The sequence below is a fragment of the Zeugodacus cucurbitae genome, chromosome 5, assembly GCF_028554725.1.
Source record: "Zeugodacus cucurbitae isolate PBARC_wt_2022May chromosome 5, idZeuCucr1.2, whole genome shotgun sequence".
Classification (NCBI taxonomy): Eukaryota; Metazoa; Arthropoda; class Insecta; order Diptera; family Tephritidae; genus Zeugodacus; species Zeugodacus cucurbitae.
Genome location: NC_071670.1, coordinates 53,812,063 through 53,825,240, shown reverse-complemented (window position 1 = coordinate 53,825,240; position 13,178 = coordinate 53,812,063). Strand labels below are relative to the sequence as shown.

The window sequence follows — 13,178 nt, the reverse complement described above, 5'->3', positions numbered from 1 at the left end:
TAAAAAAGTGAGAAACTTTAGCTAGAGCAATTTACTTGAGTAATTAGTATTATCTAAAGCAACAAAAAATAATAATAAATTATAAAATATAAATAATTTAAATTTATGTTAACGGAAATAACGCCATTGTGATTCTTAATTATAGCTTACAAATTAAAAATATTCGAAAATCATAAAAATTAATATTAAAAAATTCAAAAGAGAAAAAATAAAAAAAATAAAGAAATAATTATAATTTATAATAAATTCCAAGGTAGTTAGCTAAATAGCAATAAAAACGTCGCCATAAAATATAAAAATAATAACTGCAGTGAAAAATTTGCCATTAAAATAATAGAAAACTAATAATTAATCATAAATTAGTAAATAAAATTTAACGGTAATTCAATGTAAAAATAATAATAAAATACAGAAGATTAAAAACAATAAGAAATAGTGCGAAAAATATTTTAAATTATTTCAAATTAAAATCAAATAGGCGACCATTTTTAATTAATTAAAATTAATTAATAACTGATATTAAAACAAAAGTGAATTTGAAAGTATTAGTTAATTAAAAGTCTTACAAAAATTAGTAAACTTAAAAATTTAGCTATAATAATTAATGCATATTATAATTGCTAAAGAAATTAATCCAGCGTAACGTCAGCCGCCCATAAGTTACACGCCGCTGCTTAGTAAAAAACAAAAAGTTGTAATAAAATCTAACAAATAATTAGTCCAAATCCATATACTTCCCTATGAATGCGTCATTATTATAACAAATGTTAAAATATCTAATTAAAGCTATTACAATTAGAGTAAAATCCATAAATGTTAGCTAATATTGAGCTGAAACAAATACACAATTCAGCAAAGAGATTGTGCGCACTAAGAGTTCATAAATACAGAAGCGGTTACTTGCCACGAAACGGTTACTTAAGATAGATATGGAAAAAATATGAATAACAGTCACAATAAATTAAAAGTAACGATTAATTATTAAAAACCGATTACTCACAAAACCGGTTAACCACTTGAAAAACCGAATACTAACAATTCAAATATTTTAAAGCGTCGTGCAACAAAGAAAATTAAAATAAAAATGCAATAAGCTTAACGAAAAACCGGTTACTTGAACCGCATACCCATTAGAAATAAAGCTGTTATAAAATATGAAGCTATAATAAAAATTGAAAAATTTTCAAAAGTGGCCAAATTAGTTAACCGCGTTGAAAAAGCTACTTCCATATTAAATTAAATTCTTATAAACACACTTTAACTGAACCGGTTACTCGCCGCAATGTCGTGTACGCAACAAAAAATTTTCACGCGTTCGTACGCGTTCACGCCACCAGCGACAATGGTGGAACGCTGGTGACTACCAGCAGTATTTGTGCTGCATGAATGTGGAATTACTGTTACTGCTCCAACAACAACTATTTACTACTCAATGCTAAGCTAAGCTCTCTCGACAAAAAGCAAAATAAGATAGAAGTAAATTAAGTTTTAAAGTGAAATCAGCGCGTACGCGAGTGTTTGTGTTTTATTTATTTTAAAATTCATTTTCGTCTTACGTTTTCAACACAACTCAACGCTCAATTCAACTCGACGGTGTTTCGACGCGACATCATTAAAGCACTGAGACGCTGAGTGACGCGTTGACGTGCTGGTTGTGCCACTACCACCACTACCACCAATTTTCAGGTTGTTTGTTGTGTACTTTGCTATTCTCTACGTACAACAACAACAGCCGGCAAAATGACGATGTGGCAGAGTGGCGGCATGGGAGGCCATGGCTCCCAAAATAATCCATGGATGAAATTAATGGGCATCGTACACAAGGAGCGACGACACGCGGACAATGTACAATCGCAGAGCGGCTCCAACGAACGGAATCTAAATCAGTAAGTACATAATTTCCGTGTTCTTATTATTATGCATAGCTTCGTCTAAAAATATTTGTTTGTTACTTAAGAAAATGTAATGTAAAGAAGGAATGATTTTCAAGTAGATTTCAGGTGATTCGCCATGGTTTTTAATTTAATATTTAAAGCTTCCATTTAGGCGGAAGTTCATAATTTTGAAAATACAAGTTGAAAAGCTTAGTGTAAGCTAAGGAATTACAGCCTATCCCTCATCAGATAATCATCTGCTCCACAGGTTGTTTAATAATGCGCAAAAGAGGCTCCTAAGACATACTTATTTATGGGCTTATCTCTTAAAATATGAAATCCTCTGCAAAACGTTTGACCTCCGTTCCTCTCTTTATAAAATAAAATATATTTATAGACCACTAATTGTTTGATACAAAGATACTTCCTGAAATAGGATAGCACACATATGTGTGGCATTTTAATGATTTTCAGGAATGATTCTTAGAAAAATTTGTGATTTTTATAGGTCAGGTGCTTGGTTCTCATTATAATTCTCTTGGAAACCATGGCATTAAACGAAATTTCAGCTTCCACTTCAACTTCTGCTGAGGTACATATGTGTATATATATTCCCTAAATTCCGTTTTATGATGTTGGGACTAAAAAAGTACCGAGGTTTTTATTCAAGAATACTATTTATTAGGCATATCAGCGTTAAATAACGCTCTGAGTCTTCATGGTCTTGCCTTATGATTGGCAGAGGCGCTGCTTAAGCGATTATAGCCGTATCAATAAAGGCCGCCATTGTTCACTTTTGCTCACAATTTGGCACCAATTGGAAATACCAAGCGAAACCAGGTAACTCTCCACCTTGTCTTTTCTTGGAGGTCTTCCTAGAACCCTTTCAAAGCTGGTGTTTTCGTCCATGATCTAGGGAGCGTAGCCGCTGTCGTTTTATTCGCTGAACTATGTCAATATCGTCGTATAATCGCCTAGCTCTCGGGTACTCCTAGTGCCACTTCATCGGCTGTCGACGTCATTCTCGTAACATAGAGCAGGACGAGAACGATGCTAGTTTGGTTTTTCTACGTCGAGAGAGGACTTTACTTTTTAATTGCCTACTCAGTGCAAAGTAGCACCTGTTAGCAAAAGTATTTTTTTGTTTTCATAGTGTATCTCATAAATATACCTGATGTTGAAATGTACCTTAGAAGTTCAACAACTTTGAAAGGTGTAGCGAGTCCTCTTGCATACCTTGGAGGTTTATTTTTGAAGCTTGACGTGGAAATGATTCACGCAATTGTTTTACCGTATATTAAGAGCTCAGTTATAGAACCTGATTTTTGAATCACGAAGTGCAAGGAGAATCACCCCATCCATGTTTCTACACAAAAAATAATGTGAAGAGAAGTAGAGACTGTAGTCTCTGTAGCATAATAGATTAATATATTAATAGCTTATAGTGGTAAGAATAGGCGACAATAGGCTGGCAGTTGGTCTTTCCGAGTTTCTTGTACTTTCTTTTAGGTTGTAGATGACACTTATATTCTACTACATATATTTTTTTAATTTAATGTATTTCAGAGGAGTAAAAGGAAAAAGAAAGATCTGAGTTGCTAATAAACTTGAGTTGTGCCTCAATCTGTGCTAACTCGAGTTTAATAACAATTTTCGTACCAAAATAGGGTTTATCCCAATATGAATGGTAGTATTTAAGACAAGTTGAAGGTAAATTTATTGAGTAATAACAAAAAGTTGGCAGTAAATACAAGTATGGAATTCAACTTCTACTAATTCGCGTTTACGAACAGCTGCCGGGAGTTTAAGAAATCGAGAATTCAATTTTCAAAATGCTGAAAAGTTATAAATGTTTAAATAGATCGATCAATTTTTGTTCCAAGACAAGGGCTGTATTTCAATGGCATTGGAAAAGTGGTGTGTAAGATGAGTTTTGACCAAGTTAGTTGCATATTAAACACTAAAATGGCGCATAAACACGTGTTTAGGCTGCAAGGTATAACTAATATGAGCTTAGAAAATGCTTATTTATTTTATCAATGAAGCAAGTGGCCTCTACCAGTAAATGCTTCCTACTCAACCATACCTTGAGGTGATATTTCTGTCGATAATTGTAATTTTTTTCAAATAAAGGCTAAAAAATCACTGTTTGGTTCATATGGAATTCATTAAATTTTCACTATAACAAAAAAGCGTTAGAAATAATTTTTTTTAGGGTCAGTATTTTCTCCGCTCCACTCGAGTAGTATGAATACAACCCCAACTAAAATGTAACCTGCTGAAAATATTACAAATTACATGGCTCCACATTCAGTAATTAAAAATTAATTAAAATGTAATTATAACGTAATAACGGTACAATTGCTCTGACAGCGCAGCATTGCATTATTTATTTCGAAATATATTTAAATTCGCCTCACCACCGCCGCCGAACAGCGTGAAGCTGCATTTGATTTACTCGACCATTAAAATTTCGCACATTAAATCGATTAATTGATTTTGTGCTGGTGTGCGTTGCGCAGCGCGCGCCATTCGCAGTGAGCCCGCGGCACACTTATATGTAAGTACTTCCGCACATCTCGCTGCAAATGCAATTTATGCCTTCGCTGCAATTGACTTACCGCGTTGAATTCAATTTGGAATGCAAAAGCAAATTACAACACCTTTGCATTACACTGCAACCACATTGTACCGAAGCGATGAATAAACATTATGAGTATGTGTGTAAAGGTGTGTGTGCAATGCGTGGCATGCAGCTGCCGTCCAGTCGTGTGAATAATCCTTATTACATTTACTGCCATGAGCAGGCAGGGTACTTGGCTGCAATCGCCGTTTGCATAGATTTATTATAATAGAGTGAGGGTGCTATGTGTTTGGTATACAGTAGATATGTAGGTATATGTACATATATGAGTGGTCTTCAAACTTCAACGCAATTCATCCTTTAGTTAGAGGCGTTGTGCACCGCTGCTTTGAATTCTTGTGGAGGAGTATGGGTTATGCGCATCAATATGCTGCTGGAGTGTTGATAAGTTGTTAATTGTATCAAGTGTGATGGGTTTACATATACATACTTTATAAGTAGTGGCTCCAATATAAAACGGACTCTCATAGTGTTTAAAATGATAGCTGAAAATCAGATCACCTATGAATTAGGTGGAGAAAACTTTAAAGGAACAGAATAGTTTTTTTGACTCCTTTTAGTAGTATTTTCTCATTCTCGAGATGAGCCGATTGGTTCAGGTCCAAGCAAAGAAAGAGTTGTTAAATCGGTTAGTTTATAGGGAGTTTTTGTATTTTAGATATATTTTTGATATATCCCAATTTGGTTCGGTTCAGGAAGCGTTTGGTCCTGTATACATGAGCGATACTATGTCTGAGTTAAAAAAGTCAAATCATTCTTCTTGTTAACTATTGTTAGTAGGTTAATGTGAATTTACGACGATCAGTACTGCAATAGCTACTCGTGTCATCAAATCACATGATTAGTGGATCTTGAAGACAGGAACTCAAAGGCAGATTGAAGACCTCGATGAAAAGCCATAACTTCGTTAAGCTGAATAAAGAGTATCAATGTACTTATCTCGTCAGGATTGATGGCCTGTGGTCTCGTTTTTCCTATTGACAACTTGAACTAAAGACCATCAAAATCCAATGCATCCATCCAGAGCTATCATATGACTTGCTTTCGTATTATCCCGATAATCTATGTAATCTCTCCTACTTCGTATTCCAATATTCGGGATGATCGGATTACATTTTGACAAGTTGGCTGACGAATGTCTTATGTCACGGTAGTAATGAAAAGTCTTCATTTGTCTTATTCGCCTTATTGATTTAAACTGATTTACCACTATTGTTCCATTGAACTAAAATTTCTTAAGTTGGGATCTACAAGATCAATTCGGTTTTTTAAATCAACTATCTACTCCATCAGATACATTACCATAACGATCATGTATCTGACTAAAATATCACAAATTGTCATAGCGACTTATACATATACATATATATAGTTGTCTAAAACTTAATGAATTTCACCTTTAAGAACAAGCATAAATATTTCCTTCCGCTGCTTGAGTTTCTCTGAGTCACACTTTCAAGACGTAGAATCGGTATATTGCTTTTTATGCCTTTCATAGAAATTGTTGTGGTCCGGGTTAGGTTAGAGGATATGGACCTTCAGCTTGCTGTGGGTAATGTTCTAATCGCAGTCACCGGCTGAACATGCCGTTTAAAAACCGATCTTTAGCCGGTCCGGTTGAATATTCGCAATAAACAAGTACCGTTCCGGAATTTCTCCCTTCGTTCTTATTCCTTCGATAAGAAAGGCAGGCGTCTCCGGCCTTTTGAAACTGCATATAGTTTAGTACGTATAAACCCAGCTATCTTTTGACACATAAATAAGCATAATTTGAAGATTTGCGCAGACCCATTTTGACAAAACAACTTTTCTTTAATAGAATAGTTTTCTGATAGCTTTATTTTCTTTTAGCTAAGGTGACTGATTAAACTCATCGATCATTTTTTCTACAGCCGCAGATCAAAGCTAATATTTTATGCGATTTCCACCATTAGACATACGAAATTGCACCTCCACCTACCTTGGTCTAATTGAGGAACTCAAAGAGCCAATTAAAACCTTCTCTGGTTCATTAAAGGATCATGCCTTTGCATCGTATTTGTTCATTCCGTGCTCTATCATCATCCGTCGGATACCAAGCTTTAAAGATTTGTAAAAAATGTAATACTTCCAAAGTCCTTTGCTTTCCATCTCGCATTAATCATTAATATCCGTTTTTTCGTGGCTAGAAAAACTCGACATTATCTCCGGAGGCATTCACTTTTATGCTCTCGCTATTCACTCGCTCTTTTGAGCGACAATTTAATCCCATTGCTAAGCGAACTTGCTGACCTCACGTTGACTGGCCTTCGTGGGGCTGTTTGGCCTTTCAGTGGTGCACCTCTAACTAGCTATATATACCTCGGTCTACTACATATACTTGAGTAAAATATTTATGTAGGTAATATTTCACATTTTTCGCTGAGAATTTTTCATATTTTCTGTTTGTAAAAAGTGAAAATCCTTTTTTTTTTATTTTTCCTTTTTTACGCTTAAAGTCCTTGTGGGTTTGTTTTTGTCTGCATACATGTAGCTTTGTAAACTGTGGCCGTACTGAGGCATTCAGTAAACCCGTTATGTCTTAAGTCTTTGCTAAATTTAAGTTATTTTTCCTTGCTTTCTGTCCTTTTTGTCCCTTTCGCCATTGAGTTTGGGTTAGTAAAGTTGTAAATGTTAACAATTGCAGGTAAAAAATATATGCGTAAGCGAGTCTGCGAAGGTATAAGATTGCTGCTCTCTTATGGCACAACTTACAAGTTTTATGTGCACATAGAATAGCACTCAAATACACCATAAACTACGCAGGATGTGATGTTTTAGCTTTTGAACAGTGATATCCTAACACTTTAGCTTTTGAAAACCCTTTCGTGTGGCTCACACACTACTTTCGTAGCCAACTTAAACCGATGGGCGTATTTTACGTATCGTTAGCGACCATTTGAGTTTAAGTGCGCCTACAACACACATGCAGCAGCAAAGTCGAAATGGCTCGAAGTTTGTGCCGCCAGCTTGATTGAGAAAGATACTTATGACCCTTGTTGCACGTTTTGTACCTTTGTACCTTCGGTGCGTTGTGCTTTTGTGTATTTAAATATTAATGATTTCGAGTGGCTGTTTGTGGTAACGAAAGCAACAGTTTCATTTTCGTATATTATAGAGAGCGGCCGTTCTAGAAACATGTGCGTAAATATTAAACGATGTAATTGAGTGCTGTCGAGGGTAATGAGAAATGGTTAAAATGTTGTAGGTGTGTGTATGCTATCGTTCTTCGTTAGAAACCCGTTCTTTTTTTTCGTCTTGGAGATATTAGTGACCTGACTTTAAGGTGAATAGAAGTTTATTTAAAGATTTTATGCGGAGTTAAGCAAATTCGGTATATTTCTTGCTAATAATAGGCAATAAAAAAAGTATTATGAAAATATTAGAACACTATGCCAAAATATACCCATACATCTGAATTATGAATGTTTAATATCTTTATCTTTATTAGAAAAAAGTTTAAAAAATTTAATGGTAAACTGCCTTGATATTTTTAAATACTGAGGGCTCAGTTTCTAACTATACCGTCACTATTCGGTCTACTCGTTGCTTAATGAGTCGAGAAGGTTAAGAAATGAGTCAGTACCATTAATCATACACATTTGAAGCCTTGTCTAGTCTAATTGCTCTTGATCTAGACACTAGAGGTTATATACTTCAAATCCTCTATCGTTCACGGAGTTCACAGACCTTTCGTTTAATATGGGGAAAAATTGATCTTAAAGAAAAAAGTATATGAGAATAGGGTTTAGTCAGAGGTTTCTCAAGGATAGTTGTCTTGCAAATTTTGTTACGAACATATTTCTAACTAGAAAAGGCTTTGGAAAAATTTCAATCAAACATTCGAAGTTCAGTTTATGAAGTTGGTTTCGAAAATATGATCAGACAAGCATTTAGAATGTTCTTTCTTTAAGATTATCTTCTGGTCTTGTGGATACTTTGGATAGAGCTATACAACGTATTTTCATAAGAACGAAAAGCGTTCCGAGACATTTAAGAGACATCCTTGTTGTGAAAATTTACTTTTTTGGTTTGTAAGGCTGAGAAGCAAGCCTGAGTTAAGAAACTATGGTATTTGAGGAAAGGTTATGGTCTGAGATCTTCTTATAGGGTGTGTGGTAAATTTGACTATTAAACTATTTGTTAAGTTGTAAATTTTATTTCGAATGAATTTCATCAGCAGATCGATAAATTTCCCATTTGAACGTTCATCTAGAACGTTCTTTTTTTAGGGCTATCTTGGGATCTCTGCATTCTCTGTATGAGATATTTGTTAAAAGAAGTCGTCGCTATGAAATGCTCCGACGTTTCCGGATAGAACAATAGAGCAAATCTTCATTTGATTGAAAACTTATACTTTTTTTATTCGTAGAAAGAAAATTGTCTGTATTTAGTGACATTCTATAGCTACTTAATATTATTTCTTAATAGCGGTTCCAAAGAAACTGTGAATATATTTTATAACATTGCTTGATGATAAAGGAGCTAGTTTTTACGGTTTTAATAGTGTGGTCCTCTGAGAAAAAGTAACTATGAAAGCAAAAACTTTTCTTGATTGTCTCTGGATATTTTGTAATGGACTTCAATTTAGTTAGATCGGTACTTTTTCATTCTAAAATGTATGACGTACGAGAAACATAAAGAAGTACTTTAAAGGTGTTTTCGCATGTTTTTTTCGATAAAGTTGCCAACTAATTTTAAGAAATGGATTCTTTTATTGCGATTTCTTGAAATATACACACGCTTTAGAAATCCAGAATAAACCTTCTTAAATACAATAAAACCTGAATGCTTATTCAATTTAGCATATACAAAAGTAAATAGTTACTTTAAACGCACGTTTAACCCAAAGCAACAACAATAACAACTGCGCAAAATAAACACGAAACCTTTGCTGAAAAGAGGGTGAAAGTCGAGCACAAAAGACAAAAAAGGAAAATGAAAAACATCACAAAACAAAAAAGAAAAAGCGAAAACACAAACAACACCATAAGCCAAACACAAAAGAAAAAGGTGCAGTGAAACTACGGTAAGAACTACGAAAATAGCGAGTAAAGAAATAAAAAAAAAACACAACCAAAAAAATGGAAAACCAAAAGCAAAAAAAATAAAGAAAAGACCAAATACAAAATAAATGTGAAATGTTAAACGCAAACACAAGTGACAGTTACAATCACTCAGCGCCAATTTAAGCATACGATTCATCAGGGAGAACTTTGAACATGAGCCATACTCCCCCAAAATAGTGGCTCACCCAGCGCTTTAGTGCTACTCCCTTATCCACCATGTACTACTGTTGCTGCACCCAATATGCCAATCAAGCGCAAATTTATTTACTGCGTTCAGCACAGCAGTGATTTACTTACCATTCCAATCGGCCGAAGACAACCCACAGACGAAGACAACCCACAGAAGGACAGCAGTGTGAACCGATACAATCGAACGCGCACTCACTTAATGTGCCCACCTAACGCCCACCGTCCTACGGGTGCGCTGTAAAAATGGGTGTGTTAAACGTTAAATATCGCTAAGTAAGCACACACACCTAATAAATAGATATTTTTATAGATCGCCAAGCATGAAGGCATGCAATTAATTTGCCGTATATCGGCTGTTGGCAATCGCTGTGTTGTGTTGAAAAAGATTATGCCATTTTGATTTGTAGAAAGTGTGTTGAAACTAAAGACTTTTGATTAATGGTGGCGCTGGTCACTGTTGATTGAACGTTGTTAGCTTATCAGTACAACGATTAATTGTAGAACTGCATGTAATGCTTTAGAAGATACTATTGTTTCGAATGCTCAGGAGCTATAGATTGTACATTACACTGTTTGGAACTATTTGAATAAGGCTGCACACATGACGTAGCTCGATAGCTGGGTGTCACACGAATTTGGTCTCATGGATCGTAATCCCATCTTAGAATTGCAACAAAGTCTATTTCTAAAGTGGATGGTTACTGGTGATAAAAAGTGGATCACTTACGACAAGGTCAATCGAAAATGTTCCTAATCGAATAGTGAGGAGACGGCGCGCGGCGAGAACGGAGATCAATGTTAATGAGATAGGTTTTGCTATGGCTTCGGTGGGGTCGACAGGAATCGTTTACTATGAATCGGTAACCTACGTCCAAACTCTTAATTTAGACTTGTGCTATTATCAATTGGATCGTCCCAACAATCTTCCAGAAGCGCTCGGCTTTGGCAATAGGAGAGGAGCTGTTTACCTGTAGGACTACGTTGGGTCGCATATATAGATAGTAACTCGCCGGAAGTTGGAAGTTTTTTATCCATCCATTCTCTAGTCTAGATCTGACACCAAGGGATTACTATCTGTTCCATTCTATGGCGAATAATTTTGCTGTGCATTTATTGGGATTGGCTCAGATTCATCTACTATGAGTGGACGGCTTTGTCAAACAAGAGAGGAATTGTGTTCTATAAGGCCGCCCATATCGATGAGGACTCGATACAGCTTGGTAGGGTGCTTCTTATGCATTCGTCTTATAGTTCGGACCTGGCCTCATGTGATTACAACCTGTTCCTGTCTGTGGTGAATAATTTTGCTTGAGTTTGCCAGGGGTTTGGTGGAATCAGCAGAGAATCGTCTACTATGAGGAATTGAGTTCTATGACAACGTCACATATCGATGTTGACTCGACAGAAACTGCGGGAGCTTGGTTGAGATGTTCTTACGCATCCATCTTATAGTCCGGACTTGGCACTGATATTACTGCGGTAGTTTGCTCTGGGTTTTTTGCGATTGGAAGGAAATTATCTACTATGAGTTGATCCCTGTATCTGAACTATTCCTTCGGATCTGTTGTGTCAACAGTTGGATCGTCTGAAGGAAACAATCGCGCAGAAGCGACTTGTATATCGATAGGGATTCGCTTCATACGATTGGTTGACACTTTCTTACTCATCTTATAGTCCGGAATTGAAGCCATAGGATTACCGCCAGAAATTTTTAATGCCAAGGCAATAGTAAAACCAGCTAAAAAGGAGTACGCCTGAAAAATGAATTGTGCATTATCACCGGCAAACATATGCCACACTACTGATACAAAATGTGAATAAAATAGCTGAATAACGGATATTGTTAGCGGCGAAAAAAAAACTATAAAAATGTAAGGAAGCAAAAACAAATTACAACACATAACTAGCGGATAGCCGCGGCACTAAAAGCGGTCAGCAGGAAGCATGCAACCAAGTCCAGCGCCAGCTTTTGCAACAATTACAAAAATGCCACGAACCTACGAACGAACAGTTAACAACGACGAGTGACGATAAAAATAACAACACCAACAATAGCATTATTGCAAAGCAACACAATAAAGCCGTTATAAAAATACCGACAGTGCTTGGAGAATTGCATGCAGCCGGTAGTCAAGCCAATCCACAGTGGACGACAGACGGCACGAGCCCATGAGCCAGCGAGTCTCAGCGGCGGGGCCAAATAATAAATCATTGCATCAGTTATTACGGCATAGTCGGTGGTAACTGGACTAGTGATTGGCTGGCCATTGTGTTTGTCTACTGATTGTTAATATACTTTTTTATTATTATTACTTGATTGTTGTTGTTATTTCTTTTGATTTTATTTTGCGCTGTTGCGCTTGTGTACTTCTAATGGATATACACACTGTTAGACAATTAATGGATATACTGTTTGGCGGACAGACAGTCAAGCTAACTGTATGGGCAGTTCACAGGCAGTAAATGTGGTTGTTAAGTATTGCATGTGCGGTTATAAATGTCGAAAGTGGAACGTAAATAGAGCGCTAAAAATTGTGGTAGCAAAGGGTGGAAGGCCAAAAATAACAGAATAAAGAAATCACAACTAATAATAGCGAAATGCTGATATAATAATAATAATAATGGCAAATTTATTGATTTTTCACAAAATATAATTGAATTTGATTGTTATTTAATGGTTGATAATTGATTATTATGAAGTTGAGCGAATGTTGCTCATACGCAGTGTGTCCTTCTATCCATATATGGGAATACATTGCGTATGAGTAACATTTTTGAAATGTTATAATTAACAATTATAATTTATTAAATAGCGAAGAAAATATTAAAGCAATTCCGAGCAGGCATTTCGTTTCGAATTACTCACTAAACATTTCAATTTTATCAATATATATGCATATACTTCAAAACTTTTAATTACTGCGCTCAAATGTAGGCAACATTTTTTTTATTTTTAAAACATAAAATTTCTTTAATATTTTTAAAAAAATTATTTAAATTTATATTATAATCAACTCTTTGTTTGTTACCAACATTTTTTCCTCTAAAGCTTACTAAAAGTTAAATTTGTCACATTCACATAGGCAATTGTCATACCTGCCTAACGGCATTACAAGCCAGCTTGTTAGCGAGCACTCTCTCTTGTTGTGTAACTAAAAGTATTTTCATTCAGGCACCACAGCTGCCTGTTTGCAGTTGGTAACTTTGATAAATTGCAACATCTGATTTGCCTGCGGGTATTGTACGCGTATCATCGTTGCCACATGCTTGCTTCCGTGTAACTGTAAGTCGTCAGTATTGTTTTGTCGCAATTGGTGGTAGTAATCAGGGAATATAAATATGTAAAGGAGATAAAATATACACAATTTCTTTGTACATGTATTT

The 13,178-nt window shown here is 35.5% G+C and overlaps 1 protein-coding gene across 8 annotated transcripts in view; it reads left to right on the top strand.

Moving 5' to 3' along the window:
• Positions 1–224: 224 nt before the first annotated feature.
• Positions 225–13,178, top strand: part of Sh_1 (potassium voltage-gated channel protein Shaker) — a 390,305-nt gene continuing 377,351 nt past the window's right edge. For 3 of the 8 annotated variants that reach the window (XM_054231431.1, XM_011179085.3, XM_054231436.1), the window contains exon 1: positions 226–1,886. In XM_054231431.1, coding sequence (XP_054087406.1) covers positions 1,741–1,886 — 146 coding nt within the window. In that variant the 5' untranslated portion in view covers positions 226–1,740. Of the gene's footprint in view, positions 1,887–13,178 lie in introns of all 8 variants that reach the window. The other 5 variants (XM_054231432.1, XM_054231433.1, XM_054231430.1 and 2 more) reach the window with 4 other exon arrangements.